This window comes from Hemitrygon akajei, chromosome 5 (genome assembly GCF_048418815.1).
Source record: "Hemitrygon akajei chromosome 5, sHemAka1.3, whole genome shotgun sequence".
Taxonomy (NCBI): Eukaryota; Metazoa; Chordata; class Chondrichthyes; order Myliobatiformes; family Dasyatidae; genus Hemitrygon; species Hemitrygon akajei.
The window spans coordinates 42,335,223-42,361,789 of NC_133128.1; the positions used below are offsets into that span (position 1 = coordinate 42,335,223).

The window sequence follows — 26,567 nt, forward strand, 5'->3', positions numbered from 1 at the left end:
ACTCTAGCTTTAACAAACACATTTTATGATGGATTTTAGTCCACAATGTTAAATATTTTAAACTATAATAAGTTTTAAATTTGCAAATACAAGTACTTTATTGTCACCAAACAATTGATACTAGAGCATACAATCATCACAGTGATATTTGATTCTGCGCTTTGCGCTCCCTGAAGTACAAATCGAAGTAAATATAATAAAAATTTAAATCATAAATCATAATTAGAAAATAGAAAGGGAAGGGGCAAGTCAGGTCCAGATATTTGGAAGGTACGGCCCAGATCCGGGTCAGGATCTGTTCAGCAGTCTTATCACAGTTGGAAGGAAGCTGTTCCCAAATCTGGCCATATGTATCTTCATGCTCCTGAACCTTCTCCCGGAGGGAAGTGGGACAAAAAGTGTGTTGGCTGGGTGGGACTTATCCTTGATTATCCTGGCAGCACTGCTCCGACAGCGTTTGGTGTAAAGTGAGTCCAAAGATGGAAGATTGGTTTGTGTGATGTGCTGGGCTAGGTTCACGATCTTCTGCAGCTTCTTCTGGTCTTGGACAGGACAACTTCCATACCAGGTTGTGATGCACCCTAGAAGAATTCTTTCTACGGTGCACCTATAAAAATTAGTAAGGGTTTTAAGGGACAGGCCAAATTTCTTCAGCTTTCTCAGGAAGTAAAGGCGCTGGTGGGCCTTCTTGGCAGTGAATTCTGCTTGATTAGACCAAGTCAGGTCATTTGTGATATTCACCCCGAGGAACTTAAAGCTTTTGACCTGTTCCATCTGCGCACCACCGATGTAGATGGGGTAGTGTGGTCCGCTACTCCTTCTGAAGTCAACAACCAATTCCTTCGTCTTGCTGACGTTGAGGGATAGGTTATTGTCTTCGCACCATGCCACCAGGTTCTTAATTTCCTCTCTGTACTCAGACTCATCATTACCAAAGATGCGGCCTACAATTGTGGTGTCATCAGCAAACTTATATATTGAGTTTGATGGAAACTTGGCTACACAATCATGGGTGTACAGTGAGTACAGTAGGGGGCTGAGTACACAGCCTTGTGGGGCACTGGTGCCCAGAGTGATTGTAGAGGAGAGCTTGTCCCCTATCTTTACAGCCTGGGTCCTGTCTGTGAAGAATTTGAAGATCCAGCTGCAGCTCTGAGTGCTAAGACCCAGGTTCTGGAGCTTAGGAATCTGTTTATTTGGAATGATGGTATTAAAGTCAGAGCTGTAGTAGATGAAAAGGAGCCTTACATATGCGTCTTTATTCTCCAGGTGTTCTAAGAAGGAATGTAGTGCCAGAGAGATGGCATCTGTTACCTGTTGCTCCGGTAGGTGAATTGCAAAGCGTCAAGGTTGACCGGTAGGTTATGGTTGATGTGTGCCATAACCAATCGCTCGAAGCGCTTCATAGCAATTGATGTTAGAGCCACAGGTCGGTAGTCATTCAGGCATGCCACCTTGCTTTTCTTCGGCACCGGGATTATCGTTGCCATCTTAAAACACGAGGGGATCTTAAAACACGAGGGGATCTTAGACTGAAGCAGGGAGCAGTTGAAGATGTCAGCAAACACTCCAGCTAGCTCGCTTGCACAGGCCCGGAGAACCCGTCCGGGGACGCCATCTGGGCCCGTCGCCTTCCTTGGATTTATCTTCAGGAAGGCTCTTCTAACGTCTTCCTCGGTGACAATGAATCTTGATGCCACCAGGTCCGGTTCATCCAGAGGGAGTAGGATGCTCCTCTTCTGTTCTAATCTTGCGTAGAATATGTTAAGTTCGTCCGGAAGAGAAACGCTACAGTTATTGATATTCCCAGCCTTTTCTTTGTGCCCAGTGATCTCATTTAGACCCTGCCTTAGTCTACTCACATCCCTCTGGTTAGCCTGGGCTTCCAACTTGGCTCAATATTGCCTCTTGGCACCCTTAGTGGCTTTCCAGAGTTCACCCCTGGATTCCATGTAGCAACTGGTGTCTCCAGACCTAAAAGCCACAGCTCTAGTCTTCAAAAGGGACTGGACCTCATAATTCATCCAAGGCTTCCGGTTAGGGAATACCCGGATCGTCTTGCGAGACACACAGTCCTCTGTGCACTTCCAGATAAAGTCCATGACAGCTGAGGCATATTCATCGAGGTTAGCTGCCGAGTCCTTGAATACTAACCAGTCCACCGATTCAAAGCAGTCACAGAGGATCTCAGCCATTTCCTCTGTCCAACGCGACACCACTTTTGACACCATGACCTGCTGCTTCAGTTTCTGTTTGTAAGCCGGGAGGAGGAGTACGGCCTGATGGTCCGATTTTCCGAAGTGAGGTCGTTGGATGGAACGGTAGGCATCCTTGACTGCTGTGTAGCAGTGGTTAAGTATATTTGGGTCTCTAGTGGAGCAGGAGACATGATGGTATAACTTTGGCAGCACTTTTCTGTGGTTGGCCTGGTTAAAGTCCCCGGCTGTAATGAGCAAAGCCTCCGGATACCTGGTCTCAAGTTCACTGATGTTGGCATACAGTGTATTCACAGCACACTCCACGTCTGCCTGGGGGGGGGAAATATAGACCGCTGTCAGTATTACCGAGGTGAATTCCTGTGGCAGATAATAAGGACGACACTTCACCGACAGATGTTCCAGGTCAGGACTGCAGGAGCTTGTCAGTGCCACTCTGTCTGAGCACCACGCAGTGTTGATCAGTAGGCAGACTCCACCTCCCCTCATCTTGCCTGAAGACGCCGTGCAGTCCATCCAATGGATCAAAAATCTCTCTGGTCAGAAGGCACAGTCAGGGGTGGCAGGGGAGAGCCAGGTCTCTGTGAAACAGAATACACAGCAGTTCTGCATCTCCCTGCAGTAGGTGAATCTCCTTTTAAGATCATCCACCTTGTTCTCTATGGCTTGCACATTGGCTAGTAGGATGGTGGGCAGAGGGTTCCTAAAGCCCCTCCGCTTCAATCTGACCAGCAGCCCAGCTCTTTTCCCATACTTCCTCAGTAATTTGTGCATCTTTCCAGATTTCCATCGATGCAGTGTGTTGTTGGCAGCTCTTTGAGGTTGGTGGATGTGTCCCGCGGGGATCGATCGGCGGGTCGCGTCGTCGGGAGCTCCAGGTCGGGCTGAGTGACGGGGGAGGCTCCGCTGCCACTTCCAACTGCCGGAGGCCCGGGCTGTCGATTGGGTCGGGCCCCGAAGCCAACACTTGATCTCAGAGGGCCGGGTTGCCGGCTGAAACAAGTCCATGAACTGTGTCACAGTTGCGGAGGCCTCTGCTCCAGCCGAGCCCTGGGCTAGATTTCCGAGGTCGGCAGCGGAGGCCTCACTTCCGACAGCTGTGGATAGCCACCAACGGGGCTCTATGGTGGTCACTCCGGGGAAGTGTCTGGGGTATCTTGAGGTCTCTGACATCACTTCTGTGTGCTCGTTTGCTTCGGAGAGGTGCTGGTTGTAATGGGCCATGTCTCCAGGCGCTTCGACACGGTAGCAGGCTGCAGGTCTCCGGGAACGTGGTGGACCTCGGACCAGGTCTCTACGATCGGGTCCAGGTACAGTCTGGAGTTGAAGCAATTCTGGCGCGTCGCTGATCTCCAGCTGGGTCAGTAACTTCGCCAGGGTGTTGTTGATCTTGCTAGATGTAGCAAATTGGAGGTTTAGAAAGGTTTCTTGGGTATAGGATAGTGTAGAGGGCAGTTTGTTCGGCAGAGCATGCGCAGAGTCGCCAGTTACCGGCGCCATCTTCTATGCATTATTTAATATTATTATTTTATATTATTTAATATAAATACTAAACTATTTCGGCTTCTACCTTGAATCAGGTGTACATTTTCCAATATTTAATAAATGCTCTATAAATTGTTCTGTGTTCCTTAAAATGGGTTCCCCCTTGATTTGTGAGCTGACCACTTTAAATTAGAAATATTTGATATTGGAGATGTGCCTTTTTCAGCTGATCAGTAGGATTTGTGAAGAGTAGGTCATAATTAATAGAGATAATTAACACTTTTAAAAACTTAATTTGAAGTAGTCGACAAGGGAATGTTGATGCATTTACTTGGTCCTGCAGAAAGCATTTCATAAAGTCCTGATGAAATTTGTTTAAGTAAAAGCTAGTAGAACTGAAGAAAAGTTGTAGACAAGGAGATAAGAATTTTTTTAATTGGCAGGAGTCAATGGGGATTATTGGAAGAGGTTATCATTGGCATCTTCTAATGGATTAAAGTTAAAATTGGTGTCAGATTCTACAAGAGTAGGCTTATGTTATACTTAATGTTATAATATCCAAAGATTGATAATTTTAACTCATAGAAATCATTGAAGGATATAAAATAGCAAATTTTGGTCAGACAGCAGCTGTAGTAAGAGAAACACTTGCTGTTTCAAGATTGATTCTGAATATTTCTAGCATTTTCAATTTTTAATTTCAGATTTACAGCATATTTTGCTTTGATGTTAGTTATAGATCCATGGTCATGCTGATATCTGGGAGACCAACCTGCTGTTCTTGTATTCCTATTCAGTTAAAACAAAAACTCAATTTTGTTGTGGAACTCGGTGGAAGACAACAAAGGTGTTCTTCACACCTATCAATAAATTAATGTACATGTATCCGTCTGTGTAGCTTTTTGGCTACGATCTTATTTACTTATGTCACTTATCCAAAAAATCCTCTAACTTGATTTTACTGCCTTTATGCTTGCATGTGATCAACACTCCAGTGTTGCAAATAACTACAGTGAATGAATTCTAAAGATGATAGGTTGGCATTTAGCTAGGGTGACAATTGACAAGCTTTTGAGTATATTCATTTGAAGGTGTAATTATGAAAGTACGATCTTAGAAATAATGTAAATCTTAAAGCATTCAAATTTGAAATAGTTAAAATTTGACTAGATCTGATTAATGAGTTTACTGCTTACCTATGGGGTAAAGGTCTTGCAGGTGACCCCCTTGTATTAAGCTGCATGGGTAATGGAAATTCATCCTTACAGAGTTCACAGTTCACTAGATAAAAAGGTGACATATGCAATAACATTTGTTCTAAAGGAATTTATGTGAGCAAGGGAAATAGAGTAAATTTTAAACTTTTCTTTTGACTTGTATTTTTTTGACCCTTGTGCAGATGACACACCTTCACTTTATGGAAAATTGCAATAAGAACAATTTTTTAAAGAAATTATTGTGATGTAGTGCAGAATAGACCCTTCAAGACATGCTGCCCAGCATTTCTGTGATTTAGTCCTAGCATAATCATGGGACAATTGACCAATTAACCTACCAACTGTATGCCTTTTGGACTGTGGGAGAAAACCAGAGCACCCAGAGGAAACCCACATGGTCATGGAGGAGAATGTACAAACTCATTACAGGCAGTGTTGGGAATTGAATCCGGGTTGCCTGCACTGTAAAGCGTTGGTTGAACCACTAAGCTACCGTGCCAACCACCTACCATAATGCAGCAGTGACCTGTATTTTAATAGTTAAGATGGCGAGTGTTATTTGGTTATAACTTTGCAATTATGAAAATAGTTTATTGACTGAAATAAATTGTGTAGAATTTGAATATTACTTTTGAGAGCAATGATACTTCATTTAGATGGGACGAGATTTTATTGGCTTTCCTTTCCTTTAGGAACTTCAGAGAGGATGACAATTCAATTTGATGTCAAGATCGTTCATTAAGATTAATGTAGTAGCATTGCAATGTAGTAACGACAATCTAGAATAATGTCTAAAATTTTGGAAGCTGTAGAATGTAAATTTTAAATGAACATTTGTTTTTAATTGAACCAAATGAGCAGTGAAGTGGTCTTGGATTGTAATGTAGGATATATAAGCATTGATGGTCCTTGATGCTTTCCTATATTAATTTCTGATATTTCTTAATTTACAAAAACATATGGTGGAAGGCAATATTTGAGTGTACTGAGAGATGCACTGTTATCATTTGACATTTCGTTTTACATTTGTTAGTGTATTTCTCGTCTGGATTTAATTTGTCTCATTATTAGCCTAATCAAATTTTCTTCAAGATGACATCGATGCATCATGAAGCTTTGCAAAAACATTATTTGAATCCAGTTAGCCATCTATCCACCTTACTCTGCCATCCTTTTCCTTACATGTTAACAAGTATATCTTTGTTCTTTAAATTATTCTTTTCCCTGTAGCATCCAAAATTTGTCACTTTCTGCTTGATCATCACTCATCAGGAGGCAAGAAAGTTTTATTGAGCATAGGACTTAATGATTGATTCTTGCTACCATTATGTTACCTGGTGAATTTTGAGCAATTCTTCTTCATAACATTTTAGATGAATCATTCCTCTTTCATGTGCACATTCCTAAAACTGCGGTATGCTACAAAATAAGCCAATACTTTTTTTTTTGTGTTGCATACCCTGCTTTAATCAAGATAATCAAAGTTCTTCCTTGGATGAGCCACCTCCTGATTTAATCAATGCACCTTATTTTCATCAGCAGCCCACAGGACAATGAAAATTTACTTTCAGGCTTTTCATGTAATTGCCACCATAATTTGTAAGAATGATTCAGGTTCCAACTGCTGAATCTCACCTGAACTCCTGTAGATATGCCCCATCTACCTCACTTCTCCCCCTTTACGTCTTTTCCCTCTCCTACTATCTAATGTTAACTCTACAGGACCCTATTACATACCATGTCCATTACTTCATGCAAACTTTATTTCTCCTCAACTTATTCAGTCAAATTGTAAGCTAATCTTCCAATTTGTACATTCTTTGTAGTTATTATTGAACGTTACTCTGCTATTGTTAACAGAAATATGAAAACCTTTATTCTGCTGTTAGTGTTCAGTAGTCAGTCTCTTTGACATGCAATGAAGTTGTCATTCCACTGGATCTGATTGGTAGTTTATGGATGGTCAGTTTTTTCCCTTTTGCTTCACTCTGGTTCCATGCAGATTTTTGAATTTTTTTAATGAAAACATGTTATATGCAGCTTCAATATTTTTCTTGCTATACCTTCATGATCTTTGCCCAATTTCTCCTCAGTTAAAAATGACGCTTTTCCCTGCACCCCTTCCCTATCCTTTCTCTTTATAGTTCATCCCCAAGCTGCTTCAAAGTTCACAATCTCTTACAACACACACAAAATGTTGGTGGAACACAGCAGGCCAGGCAGCATCTATAAGGAGAAGCACTGTCGACGTTTCGGGCTGAGACCCTTCGTCAGGACTGTTTTTAGTGAGGTTGGGATTGGTGTGGAGGGAGTGGAGAGCAGAGCGTTTGGAAAGAGTTGGGTTGGAATTGGAACACGGTGTGGTGAAGTCGAGGCGGTTGATATCCTGTCGGCAATTAGCAATAAAGAGATCCAGAGCAGGCAGAAGACCAGAGCGGGGTGTCCATGAAGAGGAGGAGGATTAAAGACAGGAGAAGGGGTCATCGGTGGGGGTAGGAGAGTCCTTGCCAAGGAAATAAGCTCGGAGACGGAGCTGGCGGAAGAAGAGTTCAGCGTCATGGCATATGCGGAACTCGCTGAGGTGTGGGTGAAGGGGGACAAAGCTGAGGACAGAGCGCTCTGCCTCAGAGACAATCTCTTTATCTTTCTGGACAATTAGACAATTAGATCACCATTTTTTACTTGTGCTGCAATTCCACTTCTCACCTTATTTATCCAAACTATATCTGCAATAAGGCCAACAAACAACAGATTGCCTCCTTCTATCCTTACTGTTATGTTTAAAACCTTATGTTGTGTACAGTCCCTCTATACACTAGCATTTCTATTTGGAATTTGGATTCATAGAGGTTTGTGTAGGATGGAAGACTCGAGATTAGCCAGAAGTGTATTGGACTAGATTACTATATTGAACCTTGAATGAAATTTTCAGCATTCAGATGGTACTACAGAGAGGGAATTGTTCAAGTGGGGTGGATTTGTGAATCAAAGCTCACTTTGAGAAGTGTTTCTTGTACAACCCTTCATAGGCCGGCGCAGGCCATACTGCTGTCCATAGTTGAATAATTGTTCATCTGTCTGGTCAAAAGTCCTCACACCCAATATTCTGCCGTCACATAAGTGCTCCAAATAAGTGGTTCTCAAAAATCCATGTTTCAATTGTCAAATATCATTCTGTTCAAGATGAGAATAGATTTGGCTGGTGTTGCTGACTTGGAATGCTCGGTGAGTAAAGGTATCTGCCACCTTTTGGTGTCTCAAAATCAAAATAATGGTGCTATTTCAGATTTTGTGATTTTTGGTATTTGGAATGCTGAGAGTCTGCTGCAGATGTGTTTGCAGGAGGGAAAAAGAATTGAAGATCTGACCACTGACTAGTTTTTTTGCTTGCAAAGCAAATAATGGCAGTCATTGATTTGAATTTGTATGGAGCATAGCTGCACCGGTTTAGTGACCAATGTTGCAACTCAGCAGACCAGTTCTATTACCACTGTCTCAAAAGATGTGAAATTTGTTTTGTAGCAGCCCCACAGTACAAATACATAAAATTACTGTAAATTGCAAAATAAATAGTGCAATAAAAGGAATAGTGAGGTTCATGGACTGTTCAGAAGTCTGATCGCAGAAGGAAAGAAGCTTTTTCTGAATCATTAAGTGTGGGTCTTCAGGCTCCTGTACCTCCTCACTGATGGAACAGGGCATTTCCTGGATGGTGAGGGTCCTTAATGATGACTGCCACCTTCTTGAAACACTACCTCTTGAAGTTGTCCCTGATGGTGGAAAGGGTTGTGCCCTTGATCGAGCTGGCTGAGTCTGCCATCCTCTGCAGCCACTTGTGATCCTATACATTGGAGCCTCTGTACCTGGCTGTGAAACAACCAATCAGAATGCTTTCCACAGTACAGCTACAAAATTTGCAAGAGTCTTTGGTGACAGACAGAATTTCTGAATGAAATAGAGCTGCTGATGAGGCTTCTTCATGATTGCATTAATGTGTTGAACCCAGGTTCTGAATGCCCTTTCCTAAAGTCCAAAATCCAGTCCTTTCATCTTTCTGACATTGAATGTGAGGTTGTTGTTGTGATACTACTCAATCAACCAATTCTGTGCATCTCCTCATCACTGTCTGAGATTTTACCAACAATGGTGATGTAATTGGCAGATTTATAGATGGCATTTGGGTGTGCACAGCCACACAGTCATGAGTGTAGAGAGAGCAATGGACTAAGCCTTAAGGTGCACCTGTGCTGATCCTCAGCAAGGAGGAGATGTTATCACTGGTCCCTACTGACTGTGGTCTCCTGATGAGGGAGTCAAGGACGCAGTTGCAGAAGAAGGTACAGAAGCTCAAGTTTAGGGACTTGGTGATTTAATACTGAGGGGATGATGATGTTGAACAAAATAGGTAGATTTCTTGTATTTGGCCATGTTCCAGTCCATCTTAGAACTCTTAGCCACTAAGGAACAGAAGTATCAGCTCAAGAATACTCAACATATCAGCTACTGTTAACAAGTCTAAATGTATAACTTCATGTACCATAGCTGGTATGGATTATGTCAGCCAAATAAAAGAAAATGTCTTGTAACAAAGTTTTTGCACTGTCAAATGTTCACCTAGTTACCGGCAAATAACAAGCACCACACAGTCTAGATTACATGGTGATATTATTCCTATATCCCCACATTGGAAACATAGAAAACCTACAGCACAATACAGGCCCTTTGGTCCACAATGCTGTGCCGAACATGTACTTACTTAGAAATTACCTAAGATTACCCATAGCCCTCTATTTTTCTAAGCTCCATGTCATATGCAGGAGTCTCTTAAAAGACCCCATCGTATCCGCCTCCACCGCCATCGCTGGCAGTCCATTCCACGCACTCACCACTCTCTGTGTATCTCCTCTGTATCTACTTCCATGCACCTTAAAACTGTGCCCTCTCATGTTAGCCGTTTCAGCCCTGGGACGAAGCCTCTGACTATCTACACGATCAATGCCAATCATCATCAGTGCCTCTATCAGGTCACTGTCTCATCCTGCGTCACTCCGAGGAGAAAAGACCAAGTTCATTCAGCCTATTCTCATAAGGCATGCTCCCCAATCCAGGCAACATCCTTTAAGTCTCCTCTGCACCCTTTCTGTAGTTTCCACGTCAGCCCTGTAGTGAGGTGACCAGAACAGAGCATAGTACTCCTAGTGGTTCCTGACCAGGGTCCTATATAGCTGTAACATTACCTCTCTGCTCTTAAACTCAATCCCATGATTGATGAAAGTCAAAGCACTGTATGCCTTCTTAACCACAGAGACAACCTGTGCAAGTGGATTTGAGAGTTACTCAGGAACCTAATAAAAGGCATTTAAATTATTTACAAGAGCAACCCATACAGTAAACTGAAAGCAACTGACACATGTAAATCTGTAAAAAAAAAAATCCTTTTTCCTCTCCTGTAAAATTGCCGGTGCCAAATTGTATTCACAGATTATTTTTATTAAAACGCTAGTTTTTTTTTCAGTTTGTGTTGGAAAAACACACCTAACAAAATAATCATTATTGCTTTTGAAGTATAGGCAAAAGCAGGTAGGATGTTATTTGCTGACTAAGTGGCTGTGTTGATAAATGAAGGGAGTGGATTAAAGACAAACAGTTTGCTCAATTCAAATATAAATAAAGGAATGAATAAGATATCTTGTGTAATCTGTGGGCATTCAAATACAACCACTAATGTAGTTTTGTAATACAGTGGGCCATATCATTCCAATAAATGCAATCATTTTTGCAGTGATCTAATGCGCTCTACTCCATGGAAGGAAGCAAGAGTGTGTATGATTGGCTAAAAATGGAAATCCAGAACTTGCTGACTGATTCCAGTGGTGAATCTTTAAGCCTGTTCTCTTTATTGGATATGTTACAGCTTTTTGTAAATAGTGTGAAAGCAAAGTAAAATTAAGCCAAGTTATTTATTTCAGGAATCTTTTAATTGTTTTTAAATCTAGCCATTTAAAAAAGTGTCACTTTTAATGTTTGGAGTGCTTCTGACATTCAAAGTGACATTCAAAAACATTGTATAATTAAGGCCGGGTCCTCAGTTTTGCCATCTGTCAGTGGTTTCGAGAGCAGTTCCTTGGATACATGGTTTCCAGGGTTATGCATGTGTCCAAGTTACATCTGCAATGGCTTTCCTCCCTTGTCCTGGGATATAATTTGGCAGGAAGTTCAGACTTTCTGATTCTATACAAGGAAGGCGTGAGGATTCTATATAGCAGGTTCTTTTTTTAAAAATTTTAGGGGCTGACAATGCCTGGATTTACTGTCTCCCCCCACCCCCCCAAATACTCTTGGAGGTGATCAAAAAACAAGGCAAGTATACAGGATAAGCTTTTTTCCTCATACTATCTTGGTACATGTGACAATAATAAACCAATTTATCAAAAAGATTGCTGAAAAACCTTCCTTGTGAAAGTATTCCAATAGTGCTGATGGTTTGAAGGTTCTTGAGACTTTGACTTTGGTTTGATAAAGAACAACCTTGTTTCTGCAAGATTGAGGTAGTGTGTGTCTTGGAGGAGCAGTAAGAGGATGTTCTTGTGCTCTTGCTGCTTCTGTCATCCATAAGGAGGTTATTGGTACGGGCTGATGTTGGTGTAGTCATGTAACTGGGTGCTTTTTGTGGATGGTACACATCATAGCCACATTGCAGTAACTGTGAGGGGAAAAGATGTTAGGGTGGAAGATAGAGTAATAATCAGGGATTTTGTGCCAGGTAATGTTGAGTGACTTATTATTGGGAGATGAAATCCAGGCATATCCAGTTGGGTTGAGTTTTGGTCAAGAAGTCCCCAGGGAATGTGGTGATGGAAATGGCATTTTATATTGTTGTTGTGGTAGACTGCCCATTGATCAATGGTTAGAATAGTTTAAAAATGATTTTGGTCTCCAGTTGCGAAGGCAAGCACTGAAAGCTGAATTGGTACTTGAATGTTGGAAGGTGTAACTGGCAATGTCCTTGAACTTCGGGAATAATCATTTATGTACTACAGCATGTAGGTATAAGACATTTTTCTGTGGGTATATACTTACATTGTAGGATAACGTACAGATTCATAGACTAATAGGAAATAAATCGGAATCAAATTGATTAAAAGTTAAAGGTGTAAGGGACTTGCTATCTTATGGTTGAAGAAATTATTTTAGATACTTATAAAAGCAAATGATGTTATCTTGAAAATTCATTCAGGGTTTGTATTACTAAATCACAAAGCAGAAGACTGTTAGAGAATAGGCATAAAATTTCGGGACATTGTTTAAAGTGTACATAGTTCTCTGCTTTTGTGTGGACTCTAAGTGAAAGCATGTATATTTTGGACAATTTAAAAACTTTTGGGAAGAGACAAATGGCAAATCAGCTTTAAAGAGCATGGTAGCACAGCAGTTAACACAACGTTATTGCAGATCAGGACGCTCTGGATTTCGGAGTTCAATTCCGGTGTCGTCTGAGAGGAGTCTGTATGTCCTCCCCATGGAATGCTTGGCTTTTCACCAGCTCCAGTTTCCTCCCACAGTCTAAAGGCGTACCAGCTAGTTTAATTGGTCGTTGTAAATTGTCCTATGATTAGTTTAGCATTAATTGGACTTGTTGAGGGTTGCTGGGACCATACAGGCTTACTCCATGGTCTATCGCTAAATAAATAAAGATACTTTTGAGGTCCTGAGAGTAGCCATATTGTACTTTGAAATTTGATGTTTGCTATAGGAGTGAAGGGTAGAGCTTTTCTTGGAGACATCTACTCTGGAGTTTGCTCGTAACCAAGTGTGGGGAGTTGGTTGGAACATGACTGATGGGAATGAAAAAAAATGGGATTAGCATTAGATTTGTGTAAATGGGTGCTTTACATTTGATATGGACTTGGTGTGCCAAAGGGCCTGTATTATTCTATGATTTGGGGAACCTAAAATAAATTTCCCAAATAGCTTGTTGAAAATGTAAATAGATTTATAATTTACATTAGTTAACTTGGATCATTGCACTGAATTTTATCGAATCTGATAGTCTTCCCTAGTATTAATTTATCAGTGCGAAACCTGTTTTAAAACTGATATAAATATTTTAACTGGAGAAGATGGGCCAAATGGCATGTACAGTTTGTGGTTGATTAGTCATAATACGGAGAGAGCATTAGGTACTCAGTGTTCTGTTTCTAATACTGTAAAGGTTTCTTATGGAGATGCTGGATTTTACTCCATGAGAGATGCAAAGTCACTTAAACGAGAGGCTGACAAGAAGAACTTGGATTTGAGCATGGTTTTTGATTTGAGATCAGCAATGTTGTTTGAAAATTTTGTGTGTAAAGGAGCAAATTAGAGATGAAAATGTAACGTATAATAGCTATAAAATGTGAGGAAATAGCACAGAATAACATTTACGCCTTCATGCTTTTTTTGTCTTTTCCTCTCTCAAGGTCTTTGTGATAGGATACAGGATGTTATTCCAATTCTATTTTTGTTTTTGATTTAACAATATGCTTCATGGCGTAAATTTTGAGGGGAAAGTAAAATGTTACTACCAAGTGCTGGTGCACGGTTACATGTGTAAACAGAATATGAGAGATACTAGTTTATAGAAATTTGCTTGTTTTGTGGTAAGTGTAAAGCTGTTGAAAATGGAAACTTGTGTACCCAGCATTGCCAGGTTTGTTTAAGAATATGCTTCTGATGTGTATCTTAAATATTTTGGAGTGGTTTGTGATTTACATAATGTTCCTGATAGCATGATTTCCTTTTTGCTTTAGGGGACAAAGATGGCAGTAAGGTGACAACAGTAGTGGCAACCCCCGGACAGGGGCCTGACAGGCCACAGGAAGTCAGCTACACAGACACCAAGGTGATTGGTAATGGATCCTTCGGCGTTGTTTATCAGGCAAAGCTATGTGACACAGGAGAGCTGGTGGCCATCAAGAAGGTTTTGCAAGACAAGAGATTTAAGGTAAAGAATACAAATCATCTTAGCTGGAAGATTCAAAGCAATTTACAGCATTGAACAATGGAGTTCAGGTGAAAGTGACTTGTGGAAGTCAGCCAACAATGTGTGCGCAGTTTTAAATTATACATGCAGAACTTGTGCTCTTTGTATTTGCATGTACATAGAGAAATCCTGTAATACACCAATACTTACACTGTCCTGAACTGGCAACTTTACTCTGTAAGAGCTGAGCCATTCATATCAGTGTGATGAAGGGTCATACAATTTTAGTATCAACAGGAAGCGCAAGCAAAATGTGCATCCTTTTGAGTATTGTTCAAAATACTGGTATCCATTCTCGTGCTTTGGTGAAATGATTCAAAAATTGTATTATTTATATTTCAACTTCAAGTTAATTGGAGCTAGAGATCAGTGATTTTTTCCCCCTGTAATGTTCTCGCTCGGGTGTAACGTAACGCCGAGTTAAACGTCGAGATAAACCGTAGTCAATGAAACCAAGGTCGCAGTAAGATTAACCATTTACTGTTCACTCTTCACATTAACGTATGGTGAAAACTGTTGATAAAACAATACAAGATTGGTACAGTGTTTGTTTCCTTCTAAATATCACATTTACATCGTGAATACTTGCAAAGGTAAAACTACAATAACTACATTACATTAAAGTGCAGCATACAGTCAGAATCTACCTGCTCCATTGACTGCTTTAAATACACTTCAACACAAACTATCCCGACTCTTTAACTAACGAAAACATAAACCTTATCGACCGTCGTTACTTTTAACAGAATCGGCGTTAACATTTTAATTCAACATATTGATTATCTAATGACTTACAGCGTTACTTTCACCGTGTCTTTGGTGCGTAGAGAACAACCTTACTGGCGCTGAACTGCCACATGTGAGCGACCCCCACCCTTGCGTTTATCCCAAACCGGTATTTTCCCACAAGACGCGGCAAAACCGGATGTGACGTCATCGCAGCCGCGATATATTACAGACAAATGAATTTACTTAAACAATCCTAACTTTAACTAAAAAATGCTAACAAATTACTAAGCGAAAATATTATAAACTAAATAACTGCCATAAAGGCAGCACACCCCCCTTTATCATGCTGTAGATACATATAGTTTACAGGCATCACAATTGTTAAATAGTATTTTCACTTTCAAGTTAAATGTGATGGTCAACTGTTCACCCTGAGAGTGAAATTGGCAATGGAGGATAGCAATTAACTAAGTTGTGCCACTTTTAATGTTGCAGGTTATGTAGAATGCCCTTGGCTGCACAGTAAGCTGGATCCAAATGATATAATGTATCAACTATTCAGCCCAATGCAGCGCACTAGGTGTGGCACATTAGAGTGGCATAGTAGCATAGTGGTTAGCACAAAGCTGTAAGATTAGGGTTCAAATTCTGCTGATATCTGTAAGGAGTTTGTACATTTTGTCCATGACCTCACTGGTTCCCTCTGAGTGCTCCGGTTTCTTCCCACGTTCCAAGGACAAACAGAATGGCTGCAGTTGTAGGTTTTTGCAAATAAAGCAACGTGAGGCATTTTATGTTTAAGAACAAGCAGAAACATTTATTGACATCCCAAAAAAAATTGATTTTTTAAATGTAATTACGTAATCACTTCAGACACACTTCTTAAAGTGAATTCCATTTCAACGTCGGTGGTTCTGAATTCTGTACATTTCCAGCAGGCCCTACACAAGCCCCCCCTCCGAATTGACTAAAACTGGCAGTGTGAGTCTGTCCAGAGCTTGGACAAGCTACACAGCTCAGGTCCTTTGTTCCATGGGTGGAGGAACAACAGGTGCCTCTGGCTCATCCAGAGGTGTGTTGACATGCTCATTATCATATCGTGACAGCAGGGGCATGGCAGTGGAATCCTCCAAAACCTGGTGGGCTGATTTAAAGCGATCTACCAAAACACATTTGGGTTTCTCCCTCTTATCTATAAGTCTCTCTTGTTCAAAAACGTAGAACAGGCCATTTTAAGGGGAACTAAAGGGATGTAGGTGTACATCATAACAGACAAAACAAAACTAGGCAGAATATAGGTTAACAGGAAATCAAGAATGCTATATGCCATGATGGCAGGTAGGAATAGGTACAAAGAATTGAATTTACTGAGGAAGCTAGAATGCTGTTGAGAGGCCGACCAGGTGGTCGTGACATCAGGAATAAAATCACCTAACATTTATAAAAGCTGCCTGTATACCAACTCAGCCACAGAGGACTGCATGTCTTTTTTTTCTTTCTTTTTTTTTGGAGTTGTTCTGAGCCCCAGCAGAACCCACAGGAGATGATCATGCCAACACTCATCAATTAGGTAAGCCCTCAGAATAGCCTTTGAGGAGCGGTGAAACCACTCGCATAGGCCATTGGACTGTGGGTTATATGCCATGGTGTGATGTAGCCTAATGCTGAGGTTCTGGGCCATCACAGCCAAGAGCTCTCAATTGAATTGGGGACCACGGTCAGAGGAAATATCAGATGGGTTGCCAAAGCAAGCAACCCAGGTGCTGATGAACACCCGAACATATCTGTGGCTGTTGTTGATTCTAGAGGAGTGACCTCTGGTACGGTCCATTGTGGTGAACTAGATATACCTGTCTGACTGCTCCTGTGGCTCCTCCCACAGACCCCTGTATAAAGGCGACTGTGGGCTGCTGCTCTCCCTCATTTTCCCCAGGATGTAGTGTTGTTTATTCTTCCAGTCAATAAAAGCCGATATCTCGCTTCCTAAGTCTCAGCGTGAGTTATTGATGGTGCATCATCCATCATGATAAGGAGATGCGTGAAACCACTGGAGAGGGGAAAAGGACCAACAAGGTCCACATTGACGTAGTCAAACCGTCACTCACGGGACCTCGAAAGGTGTCAATGGCACCTGGATATGACGGTGAAGTTTTTGCCTGCTGGCATTCCCCCCAGTCTGCACTCCTGTCACTCACACCCTTAATAAGGCTGTGCCACATAAACTTTAGTGCAACCAGCTTCTGTGAGGCCTTTTGGCCCGAGTGCAAGAGGCCACTTATAAAGTTAAAAACAGACTGCCTTCAGTTTGCAGTCACTATAGGGTGAGGGCAACTGGTTGAGACATCGCACAGCAGAGAAATCCCAGCTTCCCCAAACAATGTCAGCCAACTGTAGGCCCGTGACTGCTGTTCGGTAAGCCTGTACCTCTGGGTCAGTAGTTTGGCAGGCTGCCATGCAGGCATGGTCAACCCGTATGTGTATGGCCTCAATCAGCCACAACATTATTTTTCCCCTTGATATGTTGCATATCAGTTGTGAACACTGCTATGTAGGCCAGGTGCCATTGCTGCTGTGCAGACCAATGGTCTGATATTTTGGCCATCGCATACACAAGGGGCTCATAGTCAATGAACTCTGAAATAGCGACTCTAGAAGAAAGGGAAATGATGGATAGCCGGATAATGACTGAGAAGCTCATGGTCAAATGTGCCGTGCTTCCTTTCATTGGGAAGGGGGTGGGAAAGAACAGAGCTGCTGGCTGAAAAAGGTGAGTGGCTGCCACTTGCCTCCAACCAACTGTTCATGTACAGCATGGTCTGTAGTGTCAGTAATAAATGACTACAGGAACGTTGGGGAGAGGGTGTGCCATTAGAAAGAACTTGTTTGTTATTAAGCAGTGCCCTGGTCCTGTCTGCTGACCAGTCAAAGATGTGGTTAGGGGTATTGCCTTTTAACATACTGTACAGGGAGGAGCATAATTTCAGCAGCTCACAGATTGAAGTGGTGATAGAAATTCACTGCACCTGTAGTTTTTCAGTAGTGCAGAGCAGTGGGAAATCCATAATAGCGACTACTTTGATGGGAGGTTGTTCGCACCTTCTGCGGAGATGTGATGGCTGAGAAAGTCAATGGTTGATGACCCAAACTGGCATTTAGCAGGCTTAATAATCAACTGGTGTTGGCTTAAGAGCTCAAAGTGTGAAGAGATGAGATGCATGTTTGGATTTGGATGCACTGGTGATAAGTATGTCATCCAGGTAAACAAAAAGAAAATCTTGGTCTTTTAATACAGAGTCCATCATGTAAAGTCTGCGCTGCATTTTTCACCCCAAATGGCATGTGCAGAAACTCAGGCCAAACAGGGTTATCACAGCTGTTTTGGGAATGTTCCCAGCACATAGGCACCTGATGGTAGCCCCTAACTAGATTGACTTTGGAAAGAATTAACTTTCTGGCTAAACATGCCAAAAAGTCCTGGATGTGTGGGTCTGTGTAGCAATTGGGGGTGGTGGCCTCATTGAGGTGTCAGTAATCGCCATATAGGTGGCACCTACCATTAGACCTAGGCAACATGTGGAGGGGCAGTGCCCAGGGGCTACTTGACCGGTGTACAATATCAGGTTTTTCCATGTTGGCAAACTCAGCCTTCGCAATTGCCAGTTTTTCTGAGTCCAGTTTACACGCACAGACGTGGACTGGCGGGCAATTTATGGGAATGAGGTGCTCGACCCCATGTTTTGCGACAATAGTGAGTAATGTGAGAGTAAGCGTTCGGCATGGGCTAGAAGGGCCGAGATGGCCTGTTTTCGTGCTGTAATTGTTATATGGTTAATGTGGACTTGGTGAGGTTTTGCAATTCACACAGCAGTCAAGTACAGGTTTTCCCCCCACTAACTGAAGGTAGAGCATTCCTATGAAACGGTTTGTAAGCCGGAATGGCGTAAAGCAAAGAAGCAATTACCATTAATTTATATGGGAAAAATTTTGTGAGCGTTCCCAGACCCAAAAAATAACCTACCAAATCATACGAAATAACACATAAACCTACACAGCCTATATAAAGTAGAAATACTTTTCTGCAATCATTGCAGCACTGTCAAGCATAGCGGAACTCTCGTGGAAGCACTCTCTCCAGTAACCTTTAAGCTATGAAGCTGCCGTCACCTCAAAAACCGATCAAACCACCCATGACTACCTTTAAATTCCACTTTCGCAAAAATGTCTTTATTGTTTAAGGTATGGTGGCTAGAATGCAGTTCCGGTGGAGGAGCTTGACTGCTCGGGGCACGCACTGCCTTTTTTTGTAAAAGCGAAACCACTCTTCGGGTGGCGAAAACAGTTAACTAATGTAGGTCTTTCGTAAAAGTGAGGTGTCGTAAAGCGAACGTTCGGAAAACGGGGGCCACCTGTATACTCGACTTGCGTGCACTTGGCGGTTGTTGTGGGGAACTTGCTAGTGTAGCAAGGTAACAACCCAAAGACCTTGATGTCCACAAGCCAGTAGTTTTTAAGATCGACTAATAGTCCTTGAGCACAAAAGAAAAATGCATCGAGCAGAGTTCGAGCCACTTCAGCCAGGACAAGGTCGTCCACTGAGGCAGAGCGTCACCCATTTGTGTCCCTTAAGTCTGGATCCTGCTGCTGTTGGTCGGTGGCCTTCAGTGAGGTTTCATTGCTCCTTGTCTTCTCATCAATAGGCTATGCTGGCAGCACTCACTTGAGCACCCTTGTCACACAGGAAGGGTCACCCTAAAAGGTGTCCATAATGAACAATCGATGTCCTTGTTCACAGACCTTTAATGTCCCAATGTACTGATACTGTCAAAGTCACAAGGTGGTTGGACTTCCTTGCCTTTGTACCACAGTAAGCATGATAAAACATTGTCTGGTTTGCAGTATTAGTTAGTAGTCTGTTTCATGTGCTTATGTTGGAGGCCTCACTGATCAGGCTTATTGAGGCAGGGAAAGAAGGAGAAATTATGCACTGCTGCCTGGCTGAGTGTAGACTTGTCAGCCATTTTAGCAAGCTCCCTATAGTCCTTCACAGGTGCATAAGTGAGGGTTATGTGATCTTGATCAGGCATTTGTTGCATGAAGAGTTCTTTAAAAATCAAAGAAGGATGGTGATTTTCCCAGGAAAGACAGCGTGTGGTCCATCAGCTCTGACAGTTTAGCATCGCCAGGGCTAGGCAAGGAGACCAACTGTTTGGCGCGCTGAGACTCCGATAGTCCAAAAGTCAGTAAAAGATAAGTTTTCAGTGATCAGTAGTTATCGTGTTCAGGCAGGTGTTCTAGTAGACTCACCATTCTTGCAGCCATGGAGTTTCCAAGCAATGCTACCATATAGTAGAATTTGAGGTGGTGCTCAAAAATTTCACTGATTTCACTTATTTGATTGTACACAAACGCTGCATTTCACTGTGTGTTTTGATGTACATGTAACAAAAATAACCTTTCTCTTCAGTCACATACCAACTACTAGGGAAACAAATTCCATTTTCTCCCTCCATAATTTCACTGTTTTTCAGAAACTTATCCTATCTTGCACATGCCCATTCCTTTTGCTTTTAACCTACATCACTGGGTTACAAATGAATGCAAGTTTTATAAGTTGTTCTATAAATGTTGTTTTTGTCCATATGTTGGAAAACACTCAAAATTACTCAATACATCAGCAATGTCTCCACAATATTATAAAAAATGACACCAAAAACACAATATAAGAAACCTAAAAATTGAGGCGGGTAAACTCAGCATGGGCTGGCTCTGGGGACTGGAAAGTCATTAGCCATAAGAGAAGTACAGTGGCAAGCAAAGGTTTGGGCACTCCTGGTCAAAATTTTTGTTACTGTGAATAGTTAAGTGAATAGAAGATGAACTGATCTCCAAAAGTCGAAAGTTAAAGATGAAACATTCTTTTCAACATTTTAAGCAAGATTAGTGTATTATTTTTGTTTTGTACAATTTTAGAGTGGGGAGAAAAAGGAAAGGAGCACCACGCAAAAGTTTGGGCACCCCAAGAGATTTGAGCTCTCATAACTTTTACCAAGGTCTCAGATCTTAATTAGCTTGTTAGGCTATGATTTGTTCACAGTCATCGTTAGGAAAGACCAGGTGATGCAAATTTCAAAGCTCTATAAATACCCTGACTCCTCAAACCTTGTCCCAACAATCAGCAGCCATGGGCTCCTCTAAGCAACTACCTAGAACTCTGAAAATTAAAATAAATGATGCCCACAAAGCAGGAGAAGGCTATAAGAAGATAGCAAAGTTTTCTCAGGTAGCCGTTTTCTCAGTTTGTAATGTAATTAAGAAATGGCAGTTAACAGGAATGGTGGAGGTCAAATTGAGGTCTGGAAGACCAAGAAAACTTTCCAAGAGAACTGCTCGTAGGATTGCTAGAAAGGCAAATCAAAACCCCTGTTTAACTGCAAAAGACCTTCAGGAAGATTTAGCAGACTCTGGAGTGGTGGTGCACTGTTCTACTGTGCAGCGACACCTACACAAATATGACCTTCATGGAAGAGTCATCAAAAGAAAACCTTTCCTATGTTCTCATCACAAAATTCAACGTCAGAAGTTTGCAAAGGAGCATCTAAACAAGCCTGATGCATTTTGGAAACAAGTCCTGTGGAATGATGAAGTTAAAATAGAATTTTTTGAATTTTTTGTTTGGAGAAAAAAGGGTGCAGAATTTCATGAAAAGAACACCTCTCCAACTGTTAAGCATGGGGTGGATTGATAGTGCTTTGGGCTTGTGTTGCAGCCAGTGGTGCAGGAAACATTTCACTGGTAGAGGCAAGAATGAATTCAATTAAATACCAGCAAATTCTGGAAGCAAACATCACACTATCTGTAAAAAAGCTGAAGATGAAAAGAGGATGGCTTCTACAACAGGATAATGATCCTAAACACACCTCAAAATCCACAATGGACTACCTCAAGAGGCGCAAGCTGAAAGTTTTGCCATGGCCCTCACAGTCCCCCGACCTAAACATCATCAAAAATCTGTGGATAGACCTCAAAAGAGCAGTGCATGCAAGATGGCCCAAGAATCTCACAGAATTAGAAGCCTTTTGCAAGGAAGAACGGGCGAAAATCCCCCAAACAAGAATTGAAAGACTCTTAACTGGCTAAAGAAAGCGTTTACAAGCTGTGATACTTGCCAAAGGGGGTGTGACTAAGTACTGACCATGCAGGGTGCCCAATCTTTTGCTTTGGGCCCTTTTCCTTTTTTGTTATTTTGAAACTGTAGAAGGTGGAAATAAAAAAGTAATCTTGCTTAAAATATTAAAGAGATGTGTCATCTTTAACTTTATGCCTTTTGGAAATCAGGTCATCTTTTTTTCTCACTTAGCTATTCACAGTAACAGAAATTTTGACCAGGGGTGCCCAAACTTTTGCATGCCACTGTATGGCTGAGGTAAAGGCAGGACTGAATACTCAAAGTTCCAGGATGTAGATGTGACTGTGGAAAGGGATATTTCCATCTCGAAGAAAGAAGACATAACAGAGGATATTCTTCGGGAATCATCCAGTGGGGTTGTATGGGAAGAACTTAATAACAAAAAATGGATAGTCACTATGAGATAGTCTTATAGTCCTTTATAATTGGTGAAACTTGAAGGAAAAATGAGTGGAGTGATTTCAACTGGTTCTACAAAGTACATGTACAAAGTAAATTTATTATCAAAGTACATATGTCACCATGTACAACTCTGAGATTCATTTTCTACCAGGCATACATAGTAAATCCAAGAAACATAATAGAATCAATAAAAGATCGCACCCAACAGGATGGACGAACAATCCATGTGCAAAATACAACAAACTGTGCAAATACAAAAAAAATAAATATATTGGTAATGAATATTGACAACATAAGATGAAGAGTCCTTGAAAGTGAGTCTGTAGGTTATGGAAGCAGTTCAGTGACGGGGCGAGTGAAGTTATCCCCTCTGGTTTAAGAGCCTGATGGTTGAGGGGTAATAACTGTTCCTGCACTTGGTGGTGTGGGTACAGAGGCTTTTGTACTACCTTCCTGATGGCAGCAGCAACAGGAGAGCATGGCGTGGATGCTGGGGATCCTTGATGGATGCTGCTTTCCTGCGGCAGCACTTTGTGTAGATGTAATCAATGGTGGGGAGGGCTTTATTTGTGATGAACTGGACTGCATCCACTACTTTTTGTAGAATTTTCTGTTCAAGGGTGTGATGCATCCAATTAATATACTCTTTTCCACACATCTAAAGAAGTCTCAAAATTTTGGATGTCATACCAATCTTCGCAAATTTCTACAGAAGTAGAGGCACTGCTGTATTTTCTTTGTAATGACATTTATGCACTGGGCCCAGTACAAATGCTCTGAAATGATAACACTGAGGAATTTAAAGTTGCTGATCCTCTCCACCTCTGATCCTATGATGAGGAATGGCCAATAGACCTCTGTTTCCTCCTTCTGAAGTCAGTAATCAGCTCCTTTGTCTTGTTGACTGACATCGAGTGAGAGGTTGTTGTTGTGGCACCACTGAGCCTGATTTTTAATCTCCCTCCTGTATGCTGAATCATCACCACCTTTGATTAAGCCCACAATTGTAGGCAAACTTAAATATGGCATTGGAGTATCTCAGTCACAAGTATAAAGTAAGGCAGGGGCTAAGCACACAGCCTTGTGGTTCACCAGTGCTGATGAGGTTATGCAGGATAGATATGTTTTTGCCAACCTAAACTGATTGGGGACTGCAAGTGAGGAAATCGAGGATTCATTTCCATAAGGAGGTAATGAGGCCAAGCCCTTGAAGCTTCTTGATTAGTTTTGAGGGGATAATAGTATTGAAAGCTGAGCTGTAGTCAGTGATGAACATCCTGATGTATGTATTTTTGCTGTCCAGAGAATGGATCCAAGTTGCTTCTCTGGCTGGAGTTGATAAATTTCAATACCAACCCTTCAAAGTACTTCATCACAGTGGATGTAAGTGCTAATGGACAATAGTCATTGAGGCATGTCGCCATGATTTTCTTAAGACACTGGTATAATTGAAGCCTGCTTGAAGCAGTTGGATACCTCGTACTGCCAAAATGAGAGGTTAAAAATATCAGTGATCAGCACAGATCTTTAGTTCTCGGCCAGATGCATTCAGTGCATCCACCCTACTAAGGATGCACTCACATTTTAACTTTCCTAATATCGACTGGGCCAACTATAGTATAAAAGATTTGGGTGGAGTGGATTTTATGAAATGTGTCAAAGAAAGCTTCTTTTATCACTGTACATAGGGACCTACTAGAGAGTGTACCTCATTCGGTGACCACCTGGGCAATGAGTTTGGGCTGTGGCAGAAGTGTCTGTCAGTGAGTATCTTGGGTCCAGTGACCATAATTATGGAGAAGGATGTGACTAGTTTGCATGTTAAAATCCTGAACTGAGGCATTGGAAATTTTAGATTCATTCGTTGCAGGTAATGGAGTGTCTGCCAAGTAGATGAGAGGATATGAAGGAGGATCTGGCAGGCAAGGTGAAACAAAATCCCTTGTGATTCATTAGGTATAGAACATAGAAATTTACAGCACATTATAGGCCCTTTGCTCACAATGTTTTGCCGACCATGTAACCTACTCTAGAGACTGCCTAGAATTTCCCTAGTAGTTAGCCCTCTATTTATCTAAGCTCCATGTACCTATCCAAGAGGCTCTTAAAAGACCCTATTGTATGCACTTCCACCACCACTTCCATGACCTGGATGAAGAAGTGGAAGGATGGGTAAGTTTGATGATGACATAAAAGTTGGGGGTGTTGTGGATAGTCTGGAGGGTTGTCAGAGGTTATAGTGTGACATCTATAGGATGCAGAACTGGGCTGAGAAGCGGCAGTGCATTCCATGCACCTACCACTGTGTGGAAAAACTTACCCCTGACACCTTCTCGACACCTATTTCCAAGCACCTTAAAACTATACCATCCTCATGTTAGCCATTTCAGCCCTGGGAAAAAGGCTATCTATATGATCAGTGCCACTCATTTTATACACCTCTATCAGGTCACCTCTGATCCTCCATCGCTCCAAGGAGAAAAGGCCAAATTCACTCAATCTTTTCTCACAAAGTACACACTCCAATCCAGGCAACATCTTTGTAAATCTCCTCTGCACTATCTCTATAGTATCCACATCCTTCCTGTAGTGAGGTGACCAGAATTGAACACAGTACTCCAAGTGGGGTCTGACCAAGATCTTGAAAAGCTGTTACATTACCTCATGGCACTTGAACTCTAACATGCGGTTGATGATTGCCAACACACCATATGCCTTCTTAACAACACTGTCAACCTTCACAGCAGATTTGAATGTCCTTTCAATACAGACCCCAAAATCTCTTAGATCCTCCACCCTGCCAAGAGTCTTATCATTTATATTATATTCTGTCTTCAAATTTGACCTACTAAAATGAACCACTTCACACTTATTTGGGGTTGAAGTCCATCTGCCGCTTCTCAGCCCAGTTCTGCATCCTATAGATGTCACACTATAACCTCTGACAACCCTCCAGACTATCCACAACACCCCCAACTCTTATGTCATCAGCAAACTTACCCACCCTTCCACTTCTTATAGACAATAGACAATAGGTGCAGAAGTAGACCATTCGGCCCTTCGAGCCTGCACCGCCATTTTGAGATCATGGCTGATCAACTACTATCAATACCCGGTTCCTGCCTTGTCCCCATATCCCTTGATTCCCCTATCCTTAAGATACCTATCTAGCTCCTTCTTGAAAGCATCCAGAGAATTGGTCTCCACTGCCTTCCAAGGCAGTACATTCCAGACCCCCACAACTCTCTGGGAGAAGAAGTTTTTCCTTAACTCTGTCCTAAATGACCTACCCCTTATTCTCAAACCATGCCCTCTGGTACTGGACTCTCCCAGCATCTGGAACATATTTCCTGCCTCTATCTTGTCCAATCCCTTAATAATCTTATATGTTTCAATCAGATCCCCTCTCAATCTCCTTAATTCCAGCGTGTACAAGCCCAGTCTCTCTAACCTCTCTGCGTAAGACAGTCCAGACATCCCGGGAATTAACCTCGTGAATCTACGCTGCACTTCCTCTACAGCCAGGATGTCCTTCCTTAACCCTGGAGACCAAAACTGTACACAGTACTCCAGGTGTGGTCTCACCAGGGCTCTGTACAAATGCAAGAGGATTTCCTTGCTCTTGTACTCAATTCCCTTTGTAATAAAGGCCAACATTCCATTAGCCTTCTTCACTGCCTGCTGCACTTGCTCATTCACCTTCAGTGACTGATGAACAAGGACTCCTAGATCTTTGTGTTTCTCCCTTACCTAACTCTACACCGTTCAGATAATAATCTGCCTTCCTGTTCTTACTCCCAAAGTGGATAACCTCACACTTATTCACATTAAACGTCATCTGCCAAGTATCTGCCCACTCACCCAGCCTATCCAAGTCACCCTGAATTCTCCTAACATCCTCATCACATGTCACACTGCCACCCAGCTTAGTATCATCAGCAAATTTGCTGATGTTATTTTCAATGCCTTCATCCAAATCGTTGACATAAATTGTAAACAGCTGTGGTCCCAATACCGAGCCCTGTGGCACCTCACTAGTCACCACCTGCCATTCCGAGAAACACCCATTCACCGCTACCCTTTACTTTCTATCTGCCAACCAGTTTTCTATCCATGTCAATGTCTTCCCCCCGATGCCCTGAGCTTTGAATTTACCCACCAATCTCCTATGTGGGACCTTATCAAATGCCTTCTGAAAATCGAGGTACACTACATCCACTGGATCTCCCCCGTCTAACTTCCTGGTTACATCCTCGAAAAACTCCAACAGATTAGTCAAGCATGATTTACCCTTGGTAAATCCATGCTGG

At 41.9% G+C, this 26,567-nt stretch overlaps 1 protein-coding gene across 1 annotated transcript in view; it reads left to right on the forward strand.

Moving 5' to 3' along the window:
* gsk3ba (glycogen synthase kinase 3 beta, genome duplicate a) overlaps positions 1 to 26,567 on the forward strand; it is a 190,155-nt gene that overhangs the window by 63,165 nt on the left and 100,423 nt on the right. Inside the window, exon 2 of the mRNA XM_073045344.1 lies at positions 13,708 to 13,901. Within this exon, the coding sequence (XP_072901445.1) occupies positions 13,708 to 13,901 (194 nt within the window). The remainder of the gene's footprint in view (positions 1 to 13,707; positions 13,902 to 26,567) is intronic.